The 20861-nt window shown below is 36.4% G+C and overlaps 1 protein-coding gene across 3 annotated transcripts; it reads right to left on the reverse strand.

Annotated features, from left to right (window-relative positions):
• Positions 1-12: 12 nt before the first annotated feature.
• ttc39a (tetratricopeptide repeat domain 39A) lies at positions 13-20345 on the reverse strand. Of its 3 annotated transcripts, XM_052562482.1 has the most exons (20): positions 20098-20345; positions 18935-18985; positions 18670-18720; positions 11936-12040; positions 9545-9676; positions 8062-8105; positions 7593-7660; positions 7393-7457; positions 6743-6842; positions 6523-6588; positions 5772-5880; positions 5597-5664; positions 5391-5450; positions 5120-5281; positions 4555-4646; positions 4167-4287; positions 3655-3766; positions 3285-3399; positions 2866-2982; positions 13-1783 (listed from the first exon to the last, which is right to left on the reverse strand). In XM_052562482.1, exons 1-20 carry the CDS (start codon positions 20136-20138, stop codon positions 1669-1671), a joined length of 1794 nt encoding a protein of 597 aa, XP_052418442.1. In that variant the 5' UTR covers positions 20139-20345; the 3' UTR covers positions 13-1668. The 3 variants fall into 3 exon arrangements, with proteins under 3 accessions (XP_052418442.1, XP_052418443.1, XP_052418444.1); XM_052562483.1 differs by lacking the exons at positions 18670-18720; positions 18935-18985; positions 20098-20345 and adding an exon at positions 16926-17231; XM_052562484.1 differs by lacking the exons at positions 6523-6588; positions 6743-6842; positions 7393-7457; ... (5 more) ...; positions 18935-18985; positions 20098-20345 and adding an exon at positions 6035-6217.
• Between the last annotated feature and the right edge of the window lie 516 nt (positions 20346-20861).

The raw sequence follows: 20861 nt of genomic DNA on the forward strand, positions 1-20861 counted from the left end.
CAACAAAAGTGGTTTTGGAGTTCTATTATATCATTTAATTTTAAGTTAGAAAATGTAAGTTCTGTATTTACAGGAATGTGTTTACACATTAGCCATGCACCATATACAGGATTTGCTGACCTCTATAGCCCAAAGCCTGTAGAATCAATCTAAATCAACAAGAATTCAAAAGAGGGAGAAACAAAGGCCATTATAATGAAAAACCAATATATCATTCCTTTTCAAACATTCTGTTATGCCACATTTGAAACAGCATGTTACAAACTGCCTGTGAAATTTCTGAGCAAACACAGCATGAGCAGATGATTGTTTTTGCTTTATGTAAATGTGACTCTGGTAGAACTGGATCTCATAAAACAGGCACAATACAGATTACACTGCCGAAGAGCAAAAATCCATGGACACATTTAAACTAATCTGGGGTAAATGACTATAAACTACTCAAGCCTTGAAGTGCAGGACTAAAGAACTAAATCTGAAAATACTCTGCATTTAAGAACTACACTGCAGCTATGTTTATTAGGTTGAACTCCACACTACAGTGAAAAGCTCCATGAAGTAGCAGTCATATATTGAACAAAGTACAATCCCCTGTCCTGAACCAGCTCAAATTTTATTTCTCCTCATAGTGCAAGGCTGTAGTGGTTGTCAATGCATCCCTCACGTTGGCTGGCGCTGGCATGCCAGCCTGTCCTGCATGTATCTAAAAGACTTGTTTGTTTGAGCTCAAGTACGATCTGGACCAAGTCCACACGAAGGAGACTGCCTTTCTAAAAGACACATTCAACTGCCCACTTAAAACGGGACAATTTTGAAAGACGCCATAACAGTGAATAAATACTAAAAAAGAAACAAATCCCACAAAACTTCCAGTCTACATTCTGATAATCCTTTTTTTGCTGATGCCTGTTTTCTCTCTTTTTAACACGCTGCTAAAATAGACTAATTATGTACACAGAAACACAAAGATGATGTTATATGATAAAAATTAAGCTTATAACAAGAATCCTGTCCATGAGATTTGACAAGGCCACAGTACCCTAACCAAAGAGTAGCCCATGATATCAAAACTTGAGTTCATCATATCACCTCTGAACAACAGGCTTATCTCATAACCTATTTATACTCCAAAGATTAAAAGTAAACTATTATTTGTGCACATGTGCTTTAAATCAAATTTAGCTGTAAGGCACAGCCATATCTAGGCTATTGATGTCACAGGGTGACCAACAGTGAGCATTACCAACAAGAGCTTTGAAAGCAGCCAAAAGGATTCACAGATGACCTTACTTTTGTTCTGAGTGACAACGTTCTTTGCCTGATGTACTAGTATAATATTACTGCACTGGTGTAACTTGTATTATACTAGTATTATTCATAATGGTACATTTACAATATTCTAATAGCAGAATGTAATTTATATGACATCAAAACAGCATGATGTCACTTGAGCGAATTGCACTGCACCTCACGTAACATTATTCATGCAGCTGTTGTCCATGTACTGTATAATCTTGGTGTGCGTCATTCAATGAAGATGATTTGTCACTATAAGCTCAGTTCGGGTCTGATTGGTCATGTGCCCCTTTCGTCCACCTCTTGGCATATGGCAACCCACGTTAAGCCTGATCTTATAGCTTGCTGTGACCCCAGCGGCGACCCTAACAGTTAAGGGCTAGAGGGTGAGCAGTCTCCGTTCACAGCTGTGCCTCGTGCCTTATGCAGTGCTGCCTGGATCCGGAAGTGTGTCCGTGATTCCATGGAGTAGTTTTTGTAATTTTGCCTGGCAAAGAAATCATGGTTAATAGTGTTCAAGACTAACAAGGTAATGACTAGTATATCATGTATCGAATAGGGTAAATGTATAAAATACACATCAGATCAAACGGAGAGTGTTTCAGGGAGAAATATGTAAATGTTGTGCAGAGCAAAAAAATAACGCATATTATGCTACAGTGTTTTACATTTGTTAAACAGCCATAATGTGTGACGATATTATAAAATAATAATAATCAGTTGTGATATTTTTTACACTGAGTTGATGAGTGACTTGCTGAATGCCACACTTTTTTGGTGGGAATATAATATATCTAAGATTTCAATGGCATCTTACAGTACAGTTAGATGCATTAACTTCGCCCCTGTTTTAAGACAGTGTCTTAAGATCTAGTCTGACCAGTAAGGGGTAATCAGTTGGATTCAATTTAGACTAATCTATGTTTTTATGTAACCAACATTTAAAAAAAAAGCATGACCAGGCTTAAAGAAAAAAAAAATTGATGATTATGCAACCAGGCCTTCTACTACACAGTACATCTAATGCTAATACAAAATTCTTAATTTGAACTTATTTACTTTTACTTTATTTTACTATTTTGAATTGTTTTATTAAAAAAACAACTTCCTTTGAGATTTGAATTTAGGGATTTTTTTATTTCAAAAGGCAACATTTACAGCAATGTTCCATTCAGACAATTTATGCGACCTGTAAACCATTTAATTTTATTGCATAATTTCAACTTTCATAAATTTTTACTTGATTTTAAAGTAAAAGTAAATTATTATGATTTATTTAAAAGTGAGGTCAAAACCTCTAAACATTTCTTTTGAGCAGCTGGTATAATTTTCCATGTCGAACAAAGCCATGGATCTATCTTTGAGACTGTGTTGTAAACAACCATTCGTTTTAGCAGTTTTACATTTAGTTAGGGTAAAGAGGCAAATCTGTGCCTTCTTTGAAATTCCAAATTCTCCCTTAGGTAATTCATCCTGACTCTGACCCTGCAAACAGGAACTCTCCACACACACATTATATACATTGCTATCTTATAAGTATAAAACATTCACTGTCAGGACTGAACTTACTTGGCTGCCTCCAGAAGTTTGATGGCCTCGTCTATTCTGCCCTCCTCTAAACACAGTAAACCATGTTCCAGAAGAGCATTGGGCACCAGGTAGTGGTCATATTTAATCTGACTCTCACTGTACAAGTACAAATGCAAACAGAAAAAAAGAGCATTTGTGATTGAAGCTATGTTTAAAACATTTTCTCTGCTATCAGTGAAAGACTAGCCTACATTTTAAAACATGTAATATTTCTTATTCTGAGCGGTGAAGTCTCAGATCATGACATTTTATGAGTGAGACTATCCTATTTAGTGTCCTATCCTGTAGAGTCAGTAAAAGAAAATTGGCCATGTCTACTTAAGTATTCACAAGAAAAACAACAAACGCTTCTCTTTATATTAGTGTAATTTGTTGTCCAGCAAAAGAGCAAGACTGACTTGCAGAGGACGAGGGTGAAGTAATGTTCAGCTTCTTCCTTGAAACCCAAGTGTTTGAGACAGAGCCCCCTAAGCAGACTAACCACACACTGGTCATCTGTGGTGAACTCGGTCCCTGAGAGCAAAGATACAGACATTCGTGTTTCAGAAAAAAAGCTAAATGTGATACAGAGAGTCTGTGTTGATGAATCTTATTTTCAGTAAAACATACGGTTACTTTTGGCACTCATGGTCATTAGTAATCGTAGTTGCAAAATATTATTTGGAATGACATGAGGAAATAAATAATTGCATTATTTTTGGGTGAACTATTATTTTAAAAGTGGACTCCAGTATACGCAGTACTGCATTGTTTGGAGGGAGATTTTACTTGGATGTTGTTCAAGCGTCTGCTGGGCCTCGTCCAGTGTCTTCAGCATGCCCTCTGTCAGGTCCTTTTGCTTCCCGATCACAGTGTAGCCGTTCCAGATGTACATCATTTCCTGTTGTGCAATCACACCCTCACAATGAACACAAATTTAAGACTGCGTCTTGTCCAGGTGTTTCCCTTTGTTTATTTTCCAGCGGCATTACACAAATTAGGATGCTCTAATTCCTTACTCTGTTAATTAAAGGGCTTTTTACACAGGACGTCTTCTTGCATTTAAAAATAGCAAAGCGGAACACAGTGGAACAGAACAGAAAGCACGTTTATAGATGCAGAACACCATTGCCAATGCACATTATCAGACTCTAGTATCTAGTATAGTAACTCTGAAAGCAGTGAGACACAAGATGACACCCAAAGATGCAAGAACACATCCTGTGTGAACTATGCAAATAAGACACTTGCCGTATCAAATAAACACAGACAGTAAAATCTGTATAAAACTGAATACTGACCAATGGAGGTGCAGGAAGAGGAATGGCATTATCTGTATTATAACGGCGAGCTTTTCTGATGGCAAACTTCTCTGTTGGCAAAGACTTCCCAGCTATTTTCTGCTTCAGACTGGGAACTTGCCTGAAAAGTGCAAAACGGAACAGTAAAGTACGTATAATGTCTATTATATTTACAAGAGGATGGGCTACATAAGACGTACAAATTAAATATGAGATTAAATATTAGGTCATTTGCAATGCTTGCATGAACTGAATGACATTACAGTACAGGCTGTATATGACAAAGGACTTTTTCTTGATTTTATAGTCATGTGGTCCAATCTATAGACTCCTATTTGATCACATGAAGAAATATGAACATACATGCACACCATTCCCTTGCCATTACCTAAACAAAGCCACCTCATTCTCCTCGAACGGCTGGCATTCCTCACGACTCAGCATGCTGAGGTAAGCAGCTTTCATATATGCATATGTGGCCTAAAAAAGTGTGTGTGAGAGGAAAAAAAAAGAGAGGTAAGTTACAAACTGCACAGTAAACACAAACATCCCCGCAGGAGAATAATTGTCCTCAGCCTTCATTCATGTTACATCATCAGACCTTTTAAACCCAGAGAAAATTCTTCAGTTTTATTATATATATATATATATATATATATATATATATATATATATATATATATATATATATATATAAAATTTAAAAATCTTATCTACCTCAAATCTCAAACTTTTAAATCTAAGTGTATAAATAAGCTTGAAATCTGACCCATTTTAATTCCATTTCTGCTTTCTTAAATTCATATTTAAAATTTATTTATTAAATACTACATAATTCGCTAAATCAAATGTAGCCATTTAATCTATTTGGCCTTCAAAGGCACCCACCCCGTTTTACATATAGATCAAGCTCTTCTTCAGTGCACATTCAGCTGTGTATTTTAAGGTTTCACCTTAGACCAGGCGTTCTCTTTGCTGAGCAGGTCTGCATAGAAGTAGGCCATCTTCCAGTGCCTTTTATAGGTGAAACACCACATCAGTTCCCAGTAACACATGTGATGGAACTGCTTCCAGTCCTGCTGAGCTTCACAACACTCCTCGAAACGCTTGATAGCCTTAAGAACACACACACATGCAGTTAGAAATAAAAATAAATATATATAAATAAGAACTTAAACAAAAACCTATTTTTAATGCATTAGATAAGAGCAACTTATCACTTACAGCATCCAGATTTCCTTTAATTTCCTCTATTCGACCAGCGAAGAAAAGGAAAATGGATCCCTGACAGGAATACAGCAGTTGTCAAATATAAAATACATACTCTACTATTAGCAGTTTTTACAGCAGCTGTTCATATCTTAAAGTAAATGAGAATGTGAGTGTTTTGGAAATTTATTACTGGGAACTCAAAATTGGTTGTCAAGTACCTTCGGATACTTTTTCAGATAAGGCTGCAGCAGTTTTTCTGCATCTTCTACATCTCCCTCTCCAGTGCCTAAAGTACACACACATACATGCACCGAGATACCAAATAACACAGTGTTTCTTCTTATGTGCTACAAACAGTATTTAAAATGCGATTCAGAATCAATTTTCTCTTACCTAAAATAAAGCTCATGAAGGTGTGATAGCAAAGCAACAACATGTTACACAGGAAAGACCTAAATGTGTGCTCAGCAGAGCCCTCCTGGAGCTGCTCAAGACCAAACTCCTAAAACACAAAGATATATATATATATATATACACACACACACACACACACACAGTGCAATCACACAAATCACACAAAATTGCAAATCTGCTGAAAATTTTGCTCAGGCCATCCAAGATATCGATGAGTTTGCTTCATTACAACACTTGCTTACCAATCATTGGGTCCCCTGCAGTGCATGGCCATCAGCTGTCTGAACTCAAATTCTGACGGCACCCATTCACTGAAAAGGATCCATTGGTGAGCAAGTGATGTAATGCTAAATTTCTCAAAGTCCATTCTGATGAAGAAGTCAGAAAGAGCTTTATTACCAAGTATGTTTACACACACACACACGGAATCTGACAGGAAGAAACAATCTCGTCTCATCTACATCTTAGACGGTCTGAGGGTGAGTACATTTTCAGCAAATTTTTATGGGTGAACTACTCCTTTGAGACAGACACAACACACAGGAAATCATTCACACTTCTGTGCTTCGCTACATTTAGACAAGTATAAAAAAAACATCGCCTTGCACCTTGACACACTTTATTGCTAAGACAGACAGAAAGGAAAAATAGCCAAGCTCAGATTAAATTTCATTTGTACATGCCAAACTTGAGCAGAGCCAAACTAAGCTTAGTACTACACAATACTCACTTTGTTACCAGAGAAGCCCACAAATTCCAACAACCTGAGAGTCCGTGTTGGCAATAATGACAGCATCTGGGAGCAACACAGGTGAGGGGTTGAGAAAACTGACTTGTCCTCAATGAACTCCATGCTAGGATTCATAAATACTCAGGGTTTGGTTTAAGAGAGAACACTAGAAGGTATTTAAGGCTACAACACAAGAAAACATGTGGCATAATGCTCTCACCAGGTTAAAGGCCCCGACCCCAAGCTTGACGCCTCCCTCAAAATGACCATGATTGTCACCTTGAACATAACTTGAGGACTTCAGGACCGTATGTAGCTCCCTTGCAATTAACACAAACACACATTAAAATAAACATAACGTAAATGAAAACACACACAAAACCAGTTCTTCTAATTAAGACAGAATTAAGCAAATTACATTGTGAACATAAAAACTAAATTTTATTATTGCCCATTATTATTATTTTTTTTTTACATTTAAATATGTAAAACACACATACACGTATATAAATATATAATATAAAATGAATTCACTCTATTATTTGGCCCAATTATTTAGAAACCATTTTACTAGTAGACACTATTGAGTTTGGGTCTGCTCTGAGTTCATTAATAAACAAAAATGAATGTGCAATAAAAGCTCATACATCTCAAATGAGAAGGGCAGAGGAAACTGTTATTTCAAAGGTCAGTATTTTAGTATTATTTATGTAAAATTATAGCATTTATTAATATTTTGAATTATCTTTTTTTTATCTTTTTTTTAAAGATAGGCTTTCCATCTAATATTTATATGTAGGTTAATTTATAGATATACTTTAATTATATTTTTTATATAGTTAACAATGACAACACTGCAATAGGTCTTACTTGTATATTTGATAGCTGTTTCTCACTTTCATTCCACCCTTTATGAAGCTAATCATATTTTCATCCTGAAAGAAAAGTAAGTAAATCTTAAATAAGCAACTTAACTTTATCCACAATAATTTATTTTATTCACAAACATAATAACAGGGCAAAGTAGATTTAATATATGGAGAAAAAGCGAATCCACCACTGGGACAGACCTGCAGGAAGGTGAGTGCTGCCCTCTGGAGGAGGCATTCGGCATAGCACACTTCAGCGTGGAGCTCCTCTGGGAGGGACACAAACGCGATTAGGTTTTAGAGTATCTAAGCATGATGGGAGCATGTCACATGGCCTTTTCAAAAGATAGCCACATGATATGGTCACCATGGTTTGAGGAAGTGTGGGTGTGTTTTGTTTGGTTTTTGCAATATACTCAATGATGTCTCACAAGTTCAGTATTTGCACAAAACCTGCGCAAATTTGTCTTGCATGAACTTCCCCAAGAAATTAATGAGTGAACATTATTTACGAAAAGTAACCCACCAAATTAGCTTGTGATTTGACAGCGTTACCCACCACAGCTGATTTTTAAACGTGTGTTAATGTTTGCAATAATATATATTTTTTCTACTGATGCATTCTTATTGCCAATTAATCATTTAGCAAAATATGTATATAGGCACCCACCTTCTGTAAAGTTTTTGCTGTTGAAGGTAGACTTTTTACGGTATCTGTAAAGACAAACAAAGCCTTATCAATCCTGTCCTAAAACAAAACAATGATCCATCAGTAGTGGTTACTAGGTAACACACTCAGATGGCACAGCTGGTTGAGGTCAGCCTTGTGCTCTCTGTTACAGTCCTACTTTGTGAAAGCTGCTAGACAAACTTACACTCGATCCAAAAGTAAAAAACTCAGCTTGATTCACTGTAAGCCATATAAATAGAGCAGTTGGATCCAGGGAGGACACAATGGCTGTTTGGTTTCTGTCTGAGTAAACTGAAAACCCTCTGAGGGACAAACATGAATTAAATTACATTTACACAAATACAAGACATGCAGATGAATGCCGGGGGGCTAAGATAAGTAAGGCCAGGTACACCCTAAAAGTTTTATGAGTGACAACAACTGGTCTGTGTATTATAAGTCAATCTGTATCACTCAAGTGACAGCCACAGCAAAGAAAACAAGCTACATGGATGCCAACAGTTTAGCCACTGAGCAACAGCCAAGCATTAATTTTAGAAGTTTATTTATAGTACAAACAACAGAAGGAGAGTGTTTTGTTTATGCTTTTTAAACTGCTGCTTGCTGCTTAAATGAACAAAGACTACAGTTTCTTTGAACAACAACAGGGTGACAACCTAGTTATATACATTTATACAGTATGCCTGTATAAGTCATTGAGTAAATTATACATTTCTTTTACTGGGATTTAGCTTTGTGACACTTTAAAAATACTTAAGTATTAATGATATCAAAAGCAATTTATACATTCTGTAAAAGTTTATTGGGGTGAACTAACCCTTTAAAAGGGCATCTTACCCATCTTACTGTTTCCCGAATACCTGATGTATCTTATTAAACCAGTTAAGATCAATCTAGTGAAGAATATGCAGTATATATTGTTGTGCATACGTGGCATCTATTATTTGGACCAGACAGTGCAGCTGAAGAGCAGCTCTGTGTGTGTGTGTGTGTGTGTGTGTGTGTGTGTGTGTGTGATCAGGTGACAGTGGCATTCCAGTGCTACAAGGCCTGGATGATGTGGCAGAGTCACAGAAGTGTTGGTTGCCTGGAAACACAAGCATACACCAGATTTTCACCCCCCCCCCCCCCCCCCACACACACAAAAAAAAAAACACAGTGTGTCATGGGTCTCTAAAATTCCTCTGTCATCTGGTATGTGGTGACAGCCCTAGACCTGCTGCATTGTTTTATTACGTCACTAATACAAATGTGACATAACCAACAGATCCTGAAAATATTGTATGGATAGTAATACTTAAAAATAGTGTAAGGCTGTTAATAGTAGGGTCTCTGTGGCCTGAAATAGAATAAAAGCCCGTGGAATAAATGTACACCTACTACAATGTTACTCTCCGTTTCTTTATAAATACATTAAATAAATTCCATTTTATTTTAAATTAATGAATAAAAGACAACACACCGTTGACACACAGCCTGTGCCTCTTTCATTGTGTTGCCTGCAGCCAATATGTCCTCCGGGTCAAAGGTCATCATGGCCTGCATTTCCAGTATTGTGGCATACGTAAGCGCATGATACATGCTGTCTTTATTCCTGCCAAAGAACACAAAGGAAGACTGTGCATTAGATCTATATATAGAACAAATGAGAGGGTGGTGTAACAGTGACAGTAAAAGAAAATTCACCACTGAGACACTCAATAACATCAGCAATAACACAAATGAGGTCTGGAAATGGATGAAAGTGTTGTCATGTAAACGGTCTTGTAACATAATACCAAAAACACTAATACTTATGACATTATGAACAAGTAAAACTATCATACAATACACATTGTAAATTAAAAATTTGAATACAGATTTTGTTAAAATACACTATTATTATTTAACTTATCACAATATTTTTGGTAATTGAATTCAAAGTGGTTAAAAGTGTTTTAAAGAACATGTATTCTAGAGAGGATTAAACTCAATTTAGTGTCTATTTACAGTGTAGTTTCAGTTCTTTCTGGAGCTGAATAGAATGTGACATTACTAGTCCAACATTCCTGGGTAGAGAGATGCCTGAATAAACAGGTTTACCACTCTTTCCTTTACACAGGTGGAACTGGAATAACTTTGGCATGATGGGAACAGGAATGTTTCATATGTAACATCCTAACCAAACAATAAATTTAACAATGTACCATGAATGCAACACACATAATGCATGCTTAAATCATACATAGAGGCCTACTATGAGTTACTGAATGAGCTGATGTGTAAAAAGTTTCAATCACTGATTTTTTTTTTTTGTGAACTCTATAGAGTTAAAACGCTTACAGAACCAAAACATTTTTGACATGCAAATGGGTATCAGCTGTTGAAATAGTGTTTGTGCTGATGCTGTTTTCCTAAAGAATCACAAACACTGGCCTGATCTTCTAACCAATCTGTATGCATAATCAGTAATGATCCTTTCAAAGTCAAATCAGATCAAAACACAGCACCAAGAAGTGTGGAAGGAGAGACAGAAAATACTTTCACACAGCAGCAGCAGCAGCAGCACAGAGAACACAGCTGTAAGCCCTATTCGGAGCGCTAAATATGTTTTCTGTTCATACTTATTTTAGTTATGATGTCTGTCTGCCTTTCAGTTTATATAAAAATAAAAAATAAATCCACTGTGCGACTGCAAAAAGATAATCTCTAATATCAGCAGATGTTTTAAACTATGAACTTGTACAGACATGGATTCTAATAGTTTTGCTTTTGAGTCTCTCGTTCTGCCTCTGTAACTTTCTCTCTTGTGCACGTGTACCTTTCATTAGCTCCATGCATGTAGCAGCCCTGCCCTGCTGACTGGAATGGGGTGGGACGCGACTAAAACAAACCTATTAGGTAAATCACAAAACTGTGACTTCACTATTTGCAAGTTTAAACAGTGAGCAGCAGAAGTGAGATCCTCTGATTGTCGAATCAATGACTTGCTGAACAGCGTGTCTAAGTTTATGTATTATGCATGTTTGAACTGTATACATGAATGTGTCAAACTAATATCCAGACTCACAGATGAAACAGAACTATTTAGCAGCAGTGTTCAAAAGTAACACTCGTGAGAGTAAATATTGCCTATGGTGAGTAAATAAGTTAGCTTTATTAGGAACTAATATATAATACATAGTTTAAATTCAATTGTAAGCATTATATTCTGACCCTCACTGAATGAAATAAAATAATCTTATTTTGGATCCTGAATGCAACCCAACAAAAGTGGAGTGACCCAGGGGACAAAGATGGAAAGATGGCAACGATAACAAAATGGACTGAATAATTATATAGTTTATAATACACAAAGGCACACACCCCAGCCACAGTAGTGAGTAAGGCAGAAATGTGAGATGCTGTAAGACACAGAACACCTATGAAAACAAAGTGTGGGTGTGAGAAGAAGAAAAGATCTAGAGATGAATCTCCAGAGAGCTGAACTCATTCAATAGGTTTTGGGTTATGTGGGATTTATCTGAGAAACTGATTTTGGATGAAGACTCGTCTCACAAAATGATGTACAAAGAACAATTACGTAAATTATTAGATTATGCACTTAATGGATAAAACAAGATACAAAAAAATTCAAACACTTAATAAGAGTCAAAAGGGACTAAGAACAGTGATACAAACAGATTATAAAACCGTATAATCCAAGGTTTCTCTGCCTAACACCCAAACACACAAGTAGGAAGTAAAGGAAAATTATAGAGTCTCATTGTGTTCTGAGGTCTAACGTTCCATAAATGTTCCAAACCCAGAACCTCACACAGAAACAGTTAAAAGCAGGTCAAACTCTTATTGTGAAACACATAGGCGGTCTTACCTGCTCTTGAGTCTGGTCAAAGCCTCGTCGAATTCATTTCGCAGGAACAGATCCAATGCCACCATGCAGTCTTGAAGAGCCACTGACAGGTCAGATTTCTCCGACCTAGCACAAATACAGAAAGAAAAAACAACTAAATAAACAAATGATAATTTCCTAAACCTCAGTCTTAAAAGAATAGTTCACACAAAATTATTTTTTCTTGAAAAAATTCTTACCCTCGGGCCATTTAAGCTGTACATGAGTTTGTTTCTTCATTGGAACAGATTTAGAGAAATGTAATGTTGTTTACATATTATATGTGTGTGTGCTGTTCATATGTATATATAAATACAAACACATACAGTACAGACCAAAAGTTTGGACACACCTTCTCATTCAAAGAGTTTTCTTTATTTTCATGACTATGAAAATTTTAGAGTCACACTGAAGGCATCAAGGGCTATTTGACCAAGAAGGAGAGTGATGGGGTGCTGCGCCAGATGACCTGACCTCCACAGTCACCGGACCTGAACCCAATCGAGATGGTTTAGGGGTGAGCTGGACCGCAGACAGAAGGCAAAAGGGCCAACAAGTGCTAAGCATCTCTCGGGGAACTCCTTCAAGACTGTTGGAAGACCATTTCAGGTGACTACCTCTTGAAGCTCATCAAGAGAATGCCAAGAGTGTGCAAAGCAGTAATCAAAGCAAAAGGTGGCTACTTTGAAGAACCTAGAATATGACACATTTTCAGTTGTTTCACACTTTTTTGTTATGTATATAATTCCACATATAATTCCACATGTGTTAATTCATAGTTTTGATGCCTTCAGTGTGAATCTACAGTTTTCATAGTCATGAAAATAAAGAAAACTCTTTGAATGAGAAGGTGTGTCCAAACTTTTGGTCTGTACTGTACATGTAGCCTATATACAAGTAATAATGTCTTGATGGATTTGATACACAGAATTTCACTTCATAAGACATTAATTGATTGATCAGAGTTGTGTCAATTAGTTATAGATTGTTGTAATGTTTTTATCAGCTATTTGGATTCTCATTCCGGCGGCACCCATTCACTGCAGATGATCTATTAGTGAGCAAGTGAAGTATTTCTAAATTTCCCCAAATCTGTTTCAATTAAAATAAAACAATAAAAAAATCTTTAAAAATTGAACGACACGTCAACACTAGTGATTATTTTCCTGGTTATGTCTAAAGGATGCCATTTGGGACAGGGCCATTGTACTCTGAGGCAACACAACAGCTTGTGAAGCAGCTCGAAAAAAGTAGTGATCAGGTGTCATGTGGGACAGGAAACAGGCTCACTCAGTTTCTGAGGATCTGCAGAAAATCTCACACTGTCCCCAAAAAGCTTGTTCTGTGTGAGTGTGAAGTCACAGCTCTCTGCTGCAGAGAATCCCCCCAGAGCCTCTCAATTTAGATACAAGTGCAGTGAAGCAGATGTCACCTTCAAATGCACTAAGGTACAGGTGAGTGAGTATCTGTATTGTCAACTGAAAAACAAAAACAAAAAACCACTGGGAATGTGAAGAGGAAAGTGTATAGTAATAATAAGAAGAGGATTGAGTAGAGAAAGTCTGGGAAAACAAGGTGTACTATCTATTGATTTGTGCATAAAAACACTATACTGACAGAGTGCTTATGTTTCTTAAAATCCCTATAGTACCATATTGCATCTATTTAAACTACGTTTTTTAAAGAGTTTAATGAGGAGTAAAAATTTATTTTATATTTGTAGATTTAATCTAAAATTTGGTCATCAACGGGGCTTTATATGTTTAATGCACTGTATGCCTTAGAACATATAACAATGGCTTCATCATTATGTTAAAAATAATATTTGTTTGCATCATTTCATTTTTTCCATTAGCACTAAATTCACAGTTCAGTGAGATTTTACCTACACATTTCAGGAAATCAAACCTAAGCTTTTGTTTTGAACTTTTTTTACTGTGTATATTACAAAGTTTTATGCTCACATAAGTTTATAAATCCATATAAACACTGATTTATACATTTCTATAATTGCATGTGCCAGTTAACTGCAATTGTGGGTTTGCAGATGCACTGATAGACAAGACATATGCTGTGTTCCAGGCAGGTTTATGAGCTCGTAAGTCACGATTTCAAACCACGACTAACAACTTCATAACGTTCCAGGCAAGTCACACCAAACTTCCTGAGCGCAAGGAATTGTAGCTAGATTATTAATTTAATTGCAACGTTACATTGTCCTAAAATCGTTTTTTAAACTTGCACCACATGCATAAATACTGCATCCATAGGCAATATTATCTGTAGGGGCTGCCATTGTTGTTTCGCGTGCTGTGTGACATCATAACTCGGAGTACATCGATCTAACACGAGTTCACAGGTGGGAACAGGTATAAAGTTGGAAAAACACGGGTTAAGGGTTGCCTGGAATGCAGCATGAGGCTGAGAGCAGCCAGACAAAACTGAACAACTCTTACAGTTCACAGAACCACACTCTCCAGAGGTTTTGCAATTTAACAGTAAAGCAGCAGCCTTTTTTCTGTTCTTCATGGAAGATTAATGAATCACATACTCAGTGTGTTTAATTCCTGGCAATCTAAAGTTGCGTTTACACCATCAGTCATTCATTTTCAATCAGTGATGATGCAATAAAGTTGAGCAGGATTTATGCCCAGAAAAAAGTTAATTCCTTCTCAGTAAACAGTATTTTGAGATGAATATGACACTGACTTTTTTTTAAATGTTCAACTACTGTGCAAACCTAATAAGAGAACAGGATGCCTGATGGGGGCTGCCATGTTGTGATCACATGACTAGTCAAATCACAGAATGAACCATGCCTGATGCTGTGTCCTAATATGCCTAATTTCATACTATATAGTAGATGAAAAACAGCATATGAACAGAGTAGTATGTCTAAATTCATAGTATTTGCAAAACAGTAAGTGAAAATTACCCGGATGACCTACTGTACCACATCCACAGAGATTCTGACGTATTCAACAGACACCTTATTATCCCATTAGGCCACGGGAGAGTATTTGTGTATTGCCAGTAAAGTTTAATTTATTCTACTGATTTTCAACCTATACAGAACATCATTAATGGACAAGAAGTTGGTTTCAAATCAAACAAAATACTAGACAGCATGTGATTTTGGACTAAGTGCCAGAAATATATATTGAAATGTGCACAATAGCACATTTCAATAATCAATCACCTGTGGTGTAAATTGATTACTAACTTGTGATGGCACCACCAGTCCTAAACTTCTAGCAACTATCTTGAGGTGTGATGTGAAAGGCAGCAGACAGGGAAAAATATAAATCCATGACATGCAGTACTTAAAAGAGCATAAAAATCCAATGGTTAAATCTTTACAATAATATATAATTATTTATATGGCAAAATGTACATTTCTTAGCATATACTGATAAACACAATAATCATTTATCAGAGAACAAAATCAGTTCCACTGCTTCTTCAAACACATGACGAAAAGACAAATGTTTCAGAGATGAACATGATCAAAGCCCATTGTATCTCTATATAAGGGACACATTCTTCAAATTACAGCACCATTTAAAATTAATTTCTAAATTGAGTTGAAATTTGTAATGGTCCTGACCTTGCCCTACTAAGATTATAGCACGCCTCCTAATCTAATAAAACCCAACAACCTCTTTCAGTTCTTCAGCCCTGAAACACTCTGCTGAAAACAACCATTCATAGAGTAACTCTGCATGTCGACAAATGAACTGTGAATTGATAGAATGTAAAAAGACAATGGCTTTGGCCATTCTCCACTGAAACAAATCAAATCAATAAGTGTGACTTAATGAGCGCCATGTCTTTGCTTTTCAAATGACGGCCAATACAGACGCTCTTTATGGGATCCGCTTGGCCAATAGCAATAGCTGATGGTTCGGGCTACCTATAGAAGGACAGATTGGTTTGACTGCCCAGTCTCTCCACCTCCTAATGCCTGCCAGATGACTTCTATCATGTTTTCTCCTGCTATTAATGGAGCATGGCTTCCTCCTCAAACAATGTCAAAGATCTACAGCATTAAATCATAATCTGTGTGTTATAAATAGGGTGGTATAAATTAAACAGATAGTCTTGTAGTCTAATGCCACTTAATATATATATATATATATATATATGCAATTTATCAAAATGCATTAATTAATAACTAATAAATGGTCAATTTTATAGTACTTACCATATTTTTACCTACTTTTTTGTGCAGTACAATAACCAAAACGTATCTGACCTTAGTAGACATAGTTTTCTTAGACTAATGAAGTTACTGGCCCCAAAAAGTCTAAGCAAACCTTATATTTCCATGAGTAAATCTAAAATAGCACCAATCAGCTTTAAACATTTCTCATCCCCCAGAGGTGGAACAGAGTGTGAATTTCCTCCCTGATGCGGATATGTGATATCAGAGCTAGATGATTTGAATGAATGAAGAACAGTGCATGCTACATTGAGCCTGGCTATAGCAAAAGGAAGTGGTCTTAGATTTGTTCAGAAGCTACAATAGAGGTAAAACCAACCTTTGCACTCTTTGCACCCTACAGGGCTCACAAACTAATTGTGGTGATGCTAAGCGATTCTGAAGAGCTGATGCTGCCCATGGGCTAATTGTGTACTGATGATCATTACCGGAATGATTAGAATAAACAAGCTGACACACACACACACATGCACATACTCAGTGCTAAGAGACTAAGAGACTAACACTCCCACAACAATTACAAAAAAATCTGTGCTCTATACTTTAACAAACAAATTCTACAATACAAGCAGCTCTGAAAGCAAGGACATCGAAAACAATTACCAGTCTAATATTTCCAAACCGTCCCTGTTTTTCTGGTTATGCAGGCTGAAAATGCATTCTCATGTTGAGAACAGTTAAATGATCCTCAATCACTGCTAAAACACACATTCACACAATAGCACACTCTGAGCTGTGTGACGTTCTTACCCGTTTGACTGAGTTTCTGCCTCTCCTGACATTTTCATCTGGTACAGTGAGCTCGAGGAGTGCAGTAAAGGCAGATAAATGAGGAATAAAAGGAGAGAGAAGAGACGCAGAGTAATTCACAGTATGTGTGAGAGAGCAGGCCTTCCTACTGATTCCTATCAGCAGAGCAGCAGCTTCCTTTCCACACTCTCACTCACTCAAGCTGCAGAGAGGACAGTGGGAAAGGAACTCAGAGCTTAATAAGATTGGGATGACTATCACACAGACAGAAAGTGAATATTCTCATTGCCTCTTTCTCGCTGTCTCCCCTCCTTCTAGCAAACACACACCACCTAAATCTCCTCCTCTTCTCAGTATCACCCTCATGCTATACATTACATCCTGGCCTCTGATAGGTCAATGATGCAATGGAGGCGGTTCCAATTTCTTAAGAATCCACCTAGCAAAATGCTCCTAAATTGGGAATCACGCTTCTGCAGTCAAGTGACAATCTGAACTCCACAGCAGTCAATAACATTCAAGACAATGACAGGCCTGTAAATCGGTGGTCATGAGACACAGAGGACAGATGCAGACCGCAGAATCAGCACAAGGAAGTGACATAGCCTGGGGCATGTTTAGGAGAAGGGGAAATTAAGTGTATAGAAAAAAATGGATACAAGATGAAATGCTTCTATTTTGCATACTCTGGAGCCACATGACAAAGCTGACTGGCTGATGAAAGCACATCCCGAGCTGTGAACCCAAAAGCAGCAGACAAAAAAAAAAAAAAATGTATATGGAGCCAAAAATACAGGACAGAAGCCAGCACTGGTGAAATATGTACTGTAAAAAACAAAATGTTAAATACAGTGCTGTTCAAAAGTTTGGGGTTTATTATGCTCATCAATGCAGCATTTATTTTATCAAATACACAGTAAAAACATTTACTTCCCCTGAGTAGTAGGTGCTAATGGGAACTGATTGAGGGAGATTTTATAGACATGATTTGCAAACCTGCAGATACAGTATAAATCAATCTCTTGCAACCATCAGTTCTGTGAATTTTTTACATTTCTGAAGAAAATGCAAATGGTCTTTGTCCATGCAAAAGGTTTTAGCACATTGCTTTGATTACAAGCTAGCTTATCTGCATCTAGAGCAATAATGTTGGTGTGCTATGCATTTTCAGCTCTAGATCAGAATAATCATGACCATACAGGCATGACCTGGTCATTTCAGTGAGATAATCCTTTAAGAAAACATGACTGATGACTGATGTGATAGAACTTCAATCTGTATTTGGTGTAATGTATCTGATGTGGAAGCCATCTGAACCTTTAAATAATACAATAATGTGGAGGACAGTGGGAACCTGCCCTTTATGAGAACAATTGTTAAATCTCTCGAGATGTTACCCCCACAGTTTGCCAATATGTAAATATGTGTGTAATAAAAAAATAGATATGACTAGTATCTACAGTCAAAGCTACAAAAAAATAAGTTATTATTACTCACATGCTCAGTACTAATTTATGCTTCTCTTATATTTAAATATACACATAAAACAATGCATTGTGGGAAGTAACATGACAGTGCCATTTTACCTGTTGCATCATAAAGGCTAATTTGGCTATCGATATTCGTGTTCACTTATGCATGAATAACTAAGATTCCATATTGTTTTTCTTCACAAAACATGGCTGCGTGTCAGTGCAAAGTTCAAAATGAATTTAGAAAAAGAAATGTGGAGGCAGTATCCTACCCATAATCAGGGATGACAGGATCCAGCCCATCTTTCTCTATAATAGGTGACCTAAATAAAAAAAGGAAACAATTTTATAGTTACTGCTACTATTGTCAGTCAAAAACTTCTCAAATGACATTTTGTTGATAGCAAGTTGATAGCAATTCAAATCAGTAAAGAGAGTATGTGTGTGTACATGTGTTCCAATCTTAATTGTTGTCAGTGTCACAGACAATAGATCTTGTGAGGAAACATGGGTTGATTTAAAGCGTGGCACACTCACTGGGATGGAGACGTGGGGCTGTCCGGCGAGTCTTCAGTCTTGAGTTGATCTCTAAAAGCAATTGAAAGCTTGTGAACAAAATCTGATCTTGTATTCTTCAGTAATGAACCATTACTGACACAGTTTCCTACACATTTACAAATAGTTGTATTTTAGAAATTCAGAAAAAGAAATCAATGTTTATTCAATTTAGCAAAATGAACAAATGAACAAAATGAATTTTTACATGTAAAAATATATGCTGTAAAAGGAACATCTACTTCTCTGTGATAAAACAATAAACAGTTAAGCATTAACAGACAGTAGCAAGCAGCACCTGTGATGTCATTTTTTTTTTTTTTTTTTTTTACAGGAAGATGGGGTAATAACATGAAAGAAAAAGGGATCATCGAATCAGCTTGCACCAAATCTCATCCATGTTATGACATCACCTGCTACATTGTTTTTAACATTAGGTATTTTGATTAACCTGACAGTCTGTCTCTTAGAATATTGTTAAGGCTTAAATCACTTTGCAACATACTAATGATACGGTTTATATTCATTGGAAAACAGTTACTACTCTAATAGGCCTCTAATTTATTCTATCGTGACATTATATTAATGAGAATCATGCTAATAGTGTTATATTACGGTTTTAAACTTGAGGCTCCTCCGAGTAAAGATGAGCAAATCCCATCACTAGATAAGATTACTCAAAAGTTAGTAACTTTAATGATATCCGGTTTTTACAATTAGGGAGTTGCTATTGACCTACACTTATTTTATATGATTTATAATCTATTATTTACCGGTAAATACAAGAATTGGGTGCCAAACATAGATACTTCATAGAGAGCATACTTTCATTAACACGTAGCCTACAGATTATTGGTTAATGTACATTAGATACATTGGTGTCTTTTTCAGATTTGAATATACAATGACAATAATTATGTTAAGCATAATGTTCTTAAAATAAATCAGTTACTATTGTGTTACTAAATATTCCTAACATCCGAGTGAAATATGAATGCCATTTGTTCTGTGATGTAAGGAGGCAGTGATTTTAGAACACATGATTAAGATCTACAGAATCTCAGAAATGCTGAGATTGTATTGTAGATATTCTGCCGTACATAATTCTCTCCACCGGTCTAAAAACTGTGAGATTGCAAACTTACTTTTTGCCGTCATTCTTCTTGTTGCGTCTCCAGAAACTCATTCCAAAGAAGAAGAGGAGATAGTAAATCCAGTAAGACAGTAGAGAGTGTGCTAGTCACTACCTGGACATTCGTTACCTGTCCTAGGTTACCTCAGGTGATCACTGAACTTCTGTCTGAGACACAACAGCGGGACGTGTGTTTTTTTTCTTCTTTTCAACATGTGAGGCAGACAGGGAGGTGTGGAGAAACCTATTTACACAAATAAAGAGATCCTTTGCGAAAACTGCTGGAACGCTGTGCTGTAACTATTCCCAGGTCTTAAAGTCCTCCAGGTTCAACTTTCACAGAGTAAAGTTACCCTACTACGAGTGTGTTTGCGAATTTTAAAACGAATTCTGGTGGGTATAAACGTGTCTCCCGTAAAGAGAAGAGTCTTAGCGTCTCTACGCAAAGCAAACAATAATAATAAAAAAATAAAACACTAATGTATTTTAAAGTCACCAAAATCAAATGTATTTAACAACACCTCAGCTTTGCTCATGAAAGAAAATACTTTATAAAACAAAAGTCTATATTTAACTTTGTGGTCATACAATCTCAATTTGAGTTTTGCAGCTTTTAATATATTTGTCTATTAGCTTTAATACAGAATGCCAACCCGATCTCAAAAAAAAAAAAAAAAAAAAAAAAAAAATTATATATATAAACCATATGAATTCGTTATGCGATTCATACGAAAATGTACCCTATTAAGAAAATATCAAGTATCATACAAATTCACT

The sequence above is a fragment of the Carassius gibelio genome, chromosome B8 (genome assembly GCF_023724105.1).
Source record: "Carassius gibelio isolate Cgi1373 ecotype wild population from Czech Republic chromosome B8, carGib1.2-hapl.c, whole genome shotgun sequence".
NCBI lineage: Eukaryota > Metazoa > Chordata > Actinopteri > Cypriniformes > Cyprinidae > Carassius > Carassius gibelio.

What these genes read in the sequence shown, in the direction of transcription:
- ttc39a (XM_052562482.1), bottom strand. Translation starts at nt 20,138, where the DNA reads ATGAGTTTCTGGAGACGCAACAAGAAGAATGACGGCAAAAA. An exon ending in CCTGTCATCCCTGATTATGG is followed by an intron (nt 12,041 to 18,669) that starts GTAGGATACTGC and finishes TATTTGTGCTAG; the next exon opens with GTCGGAGAAATCTGACCTGT. An exon ending in AATGAGGTGGCTTTGTTTAG is followed by an intron (nt 4,288 to 4,554) that starts GTAATGGCAAGG and finishes TGCACTTTTCAG; the next exon opens with GCAAGTTCCCAGTCTGAAGC.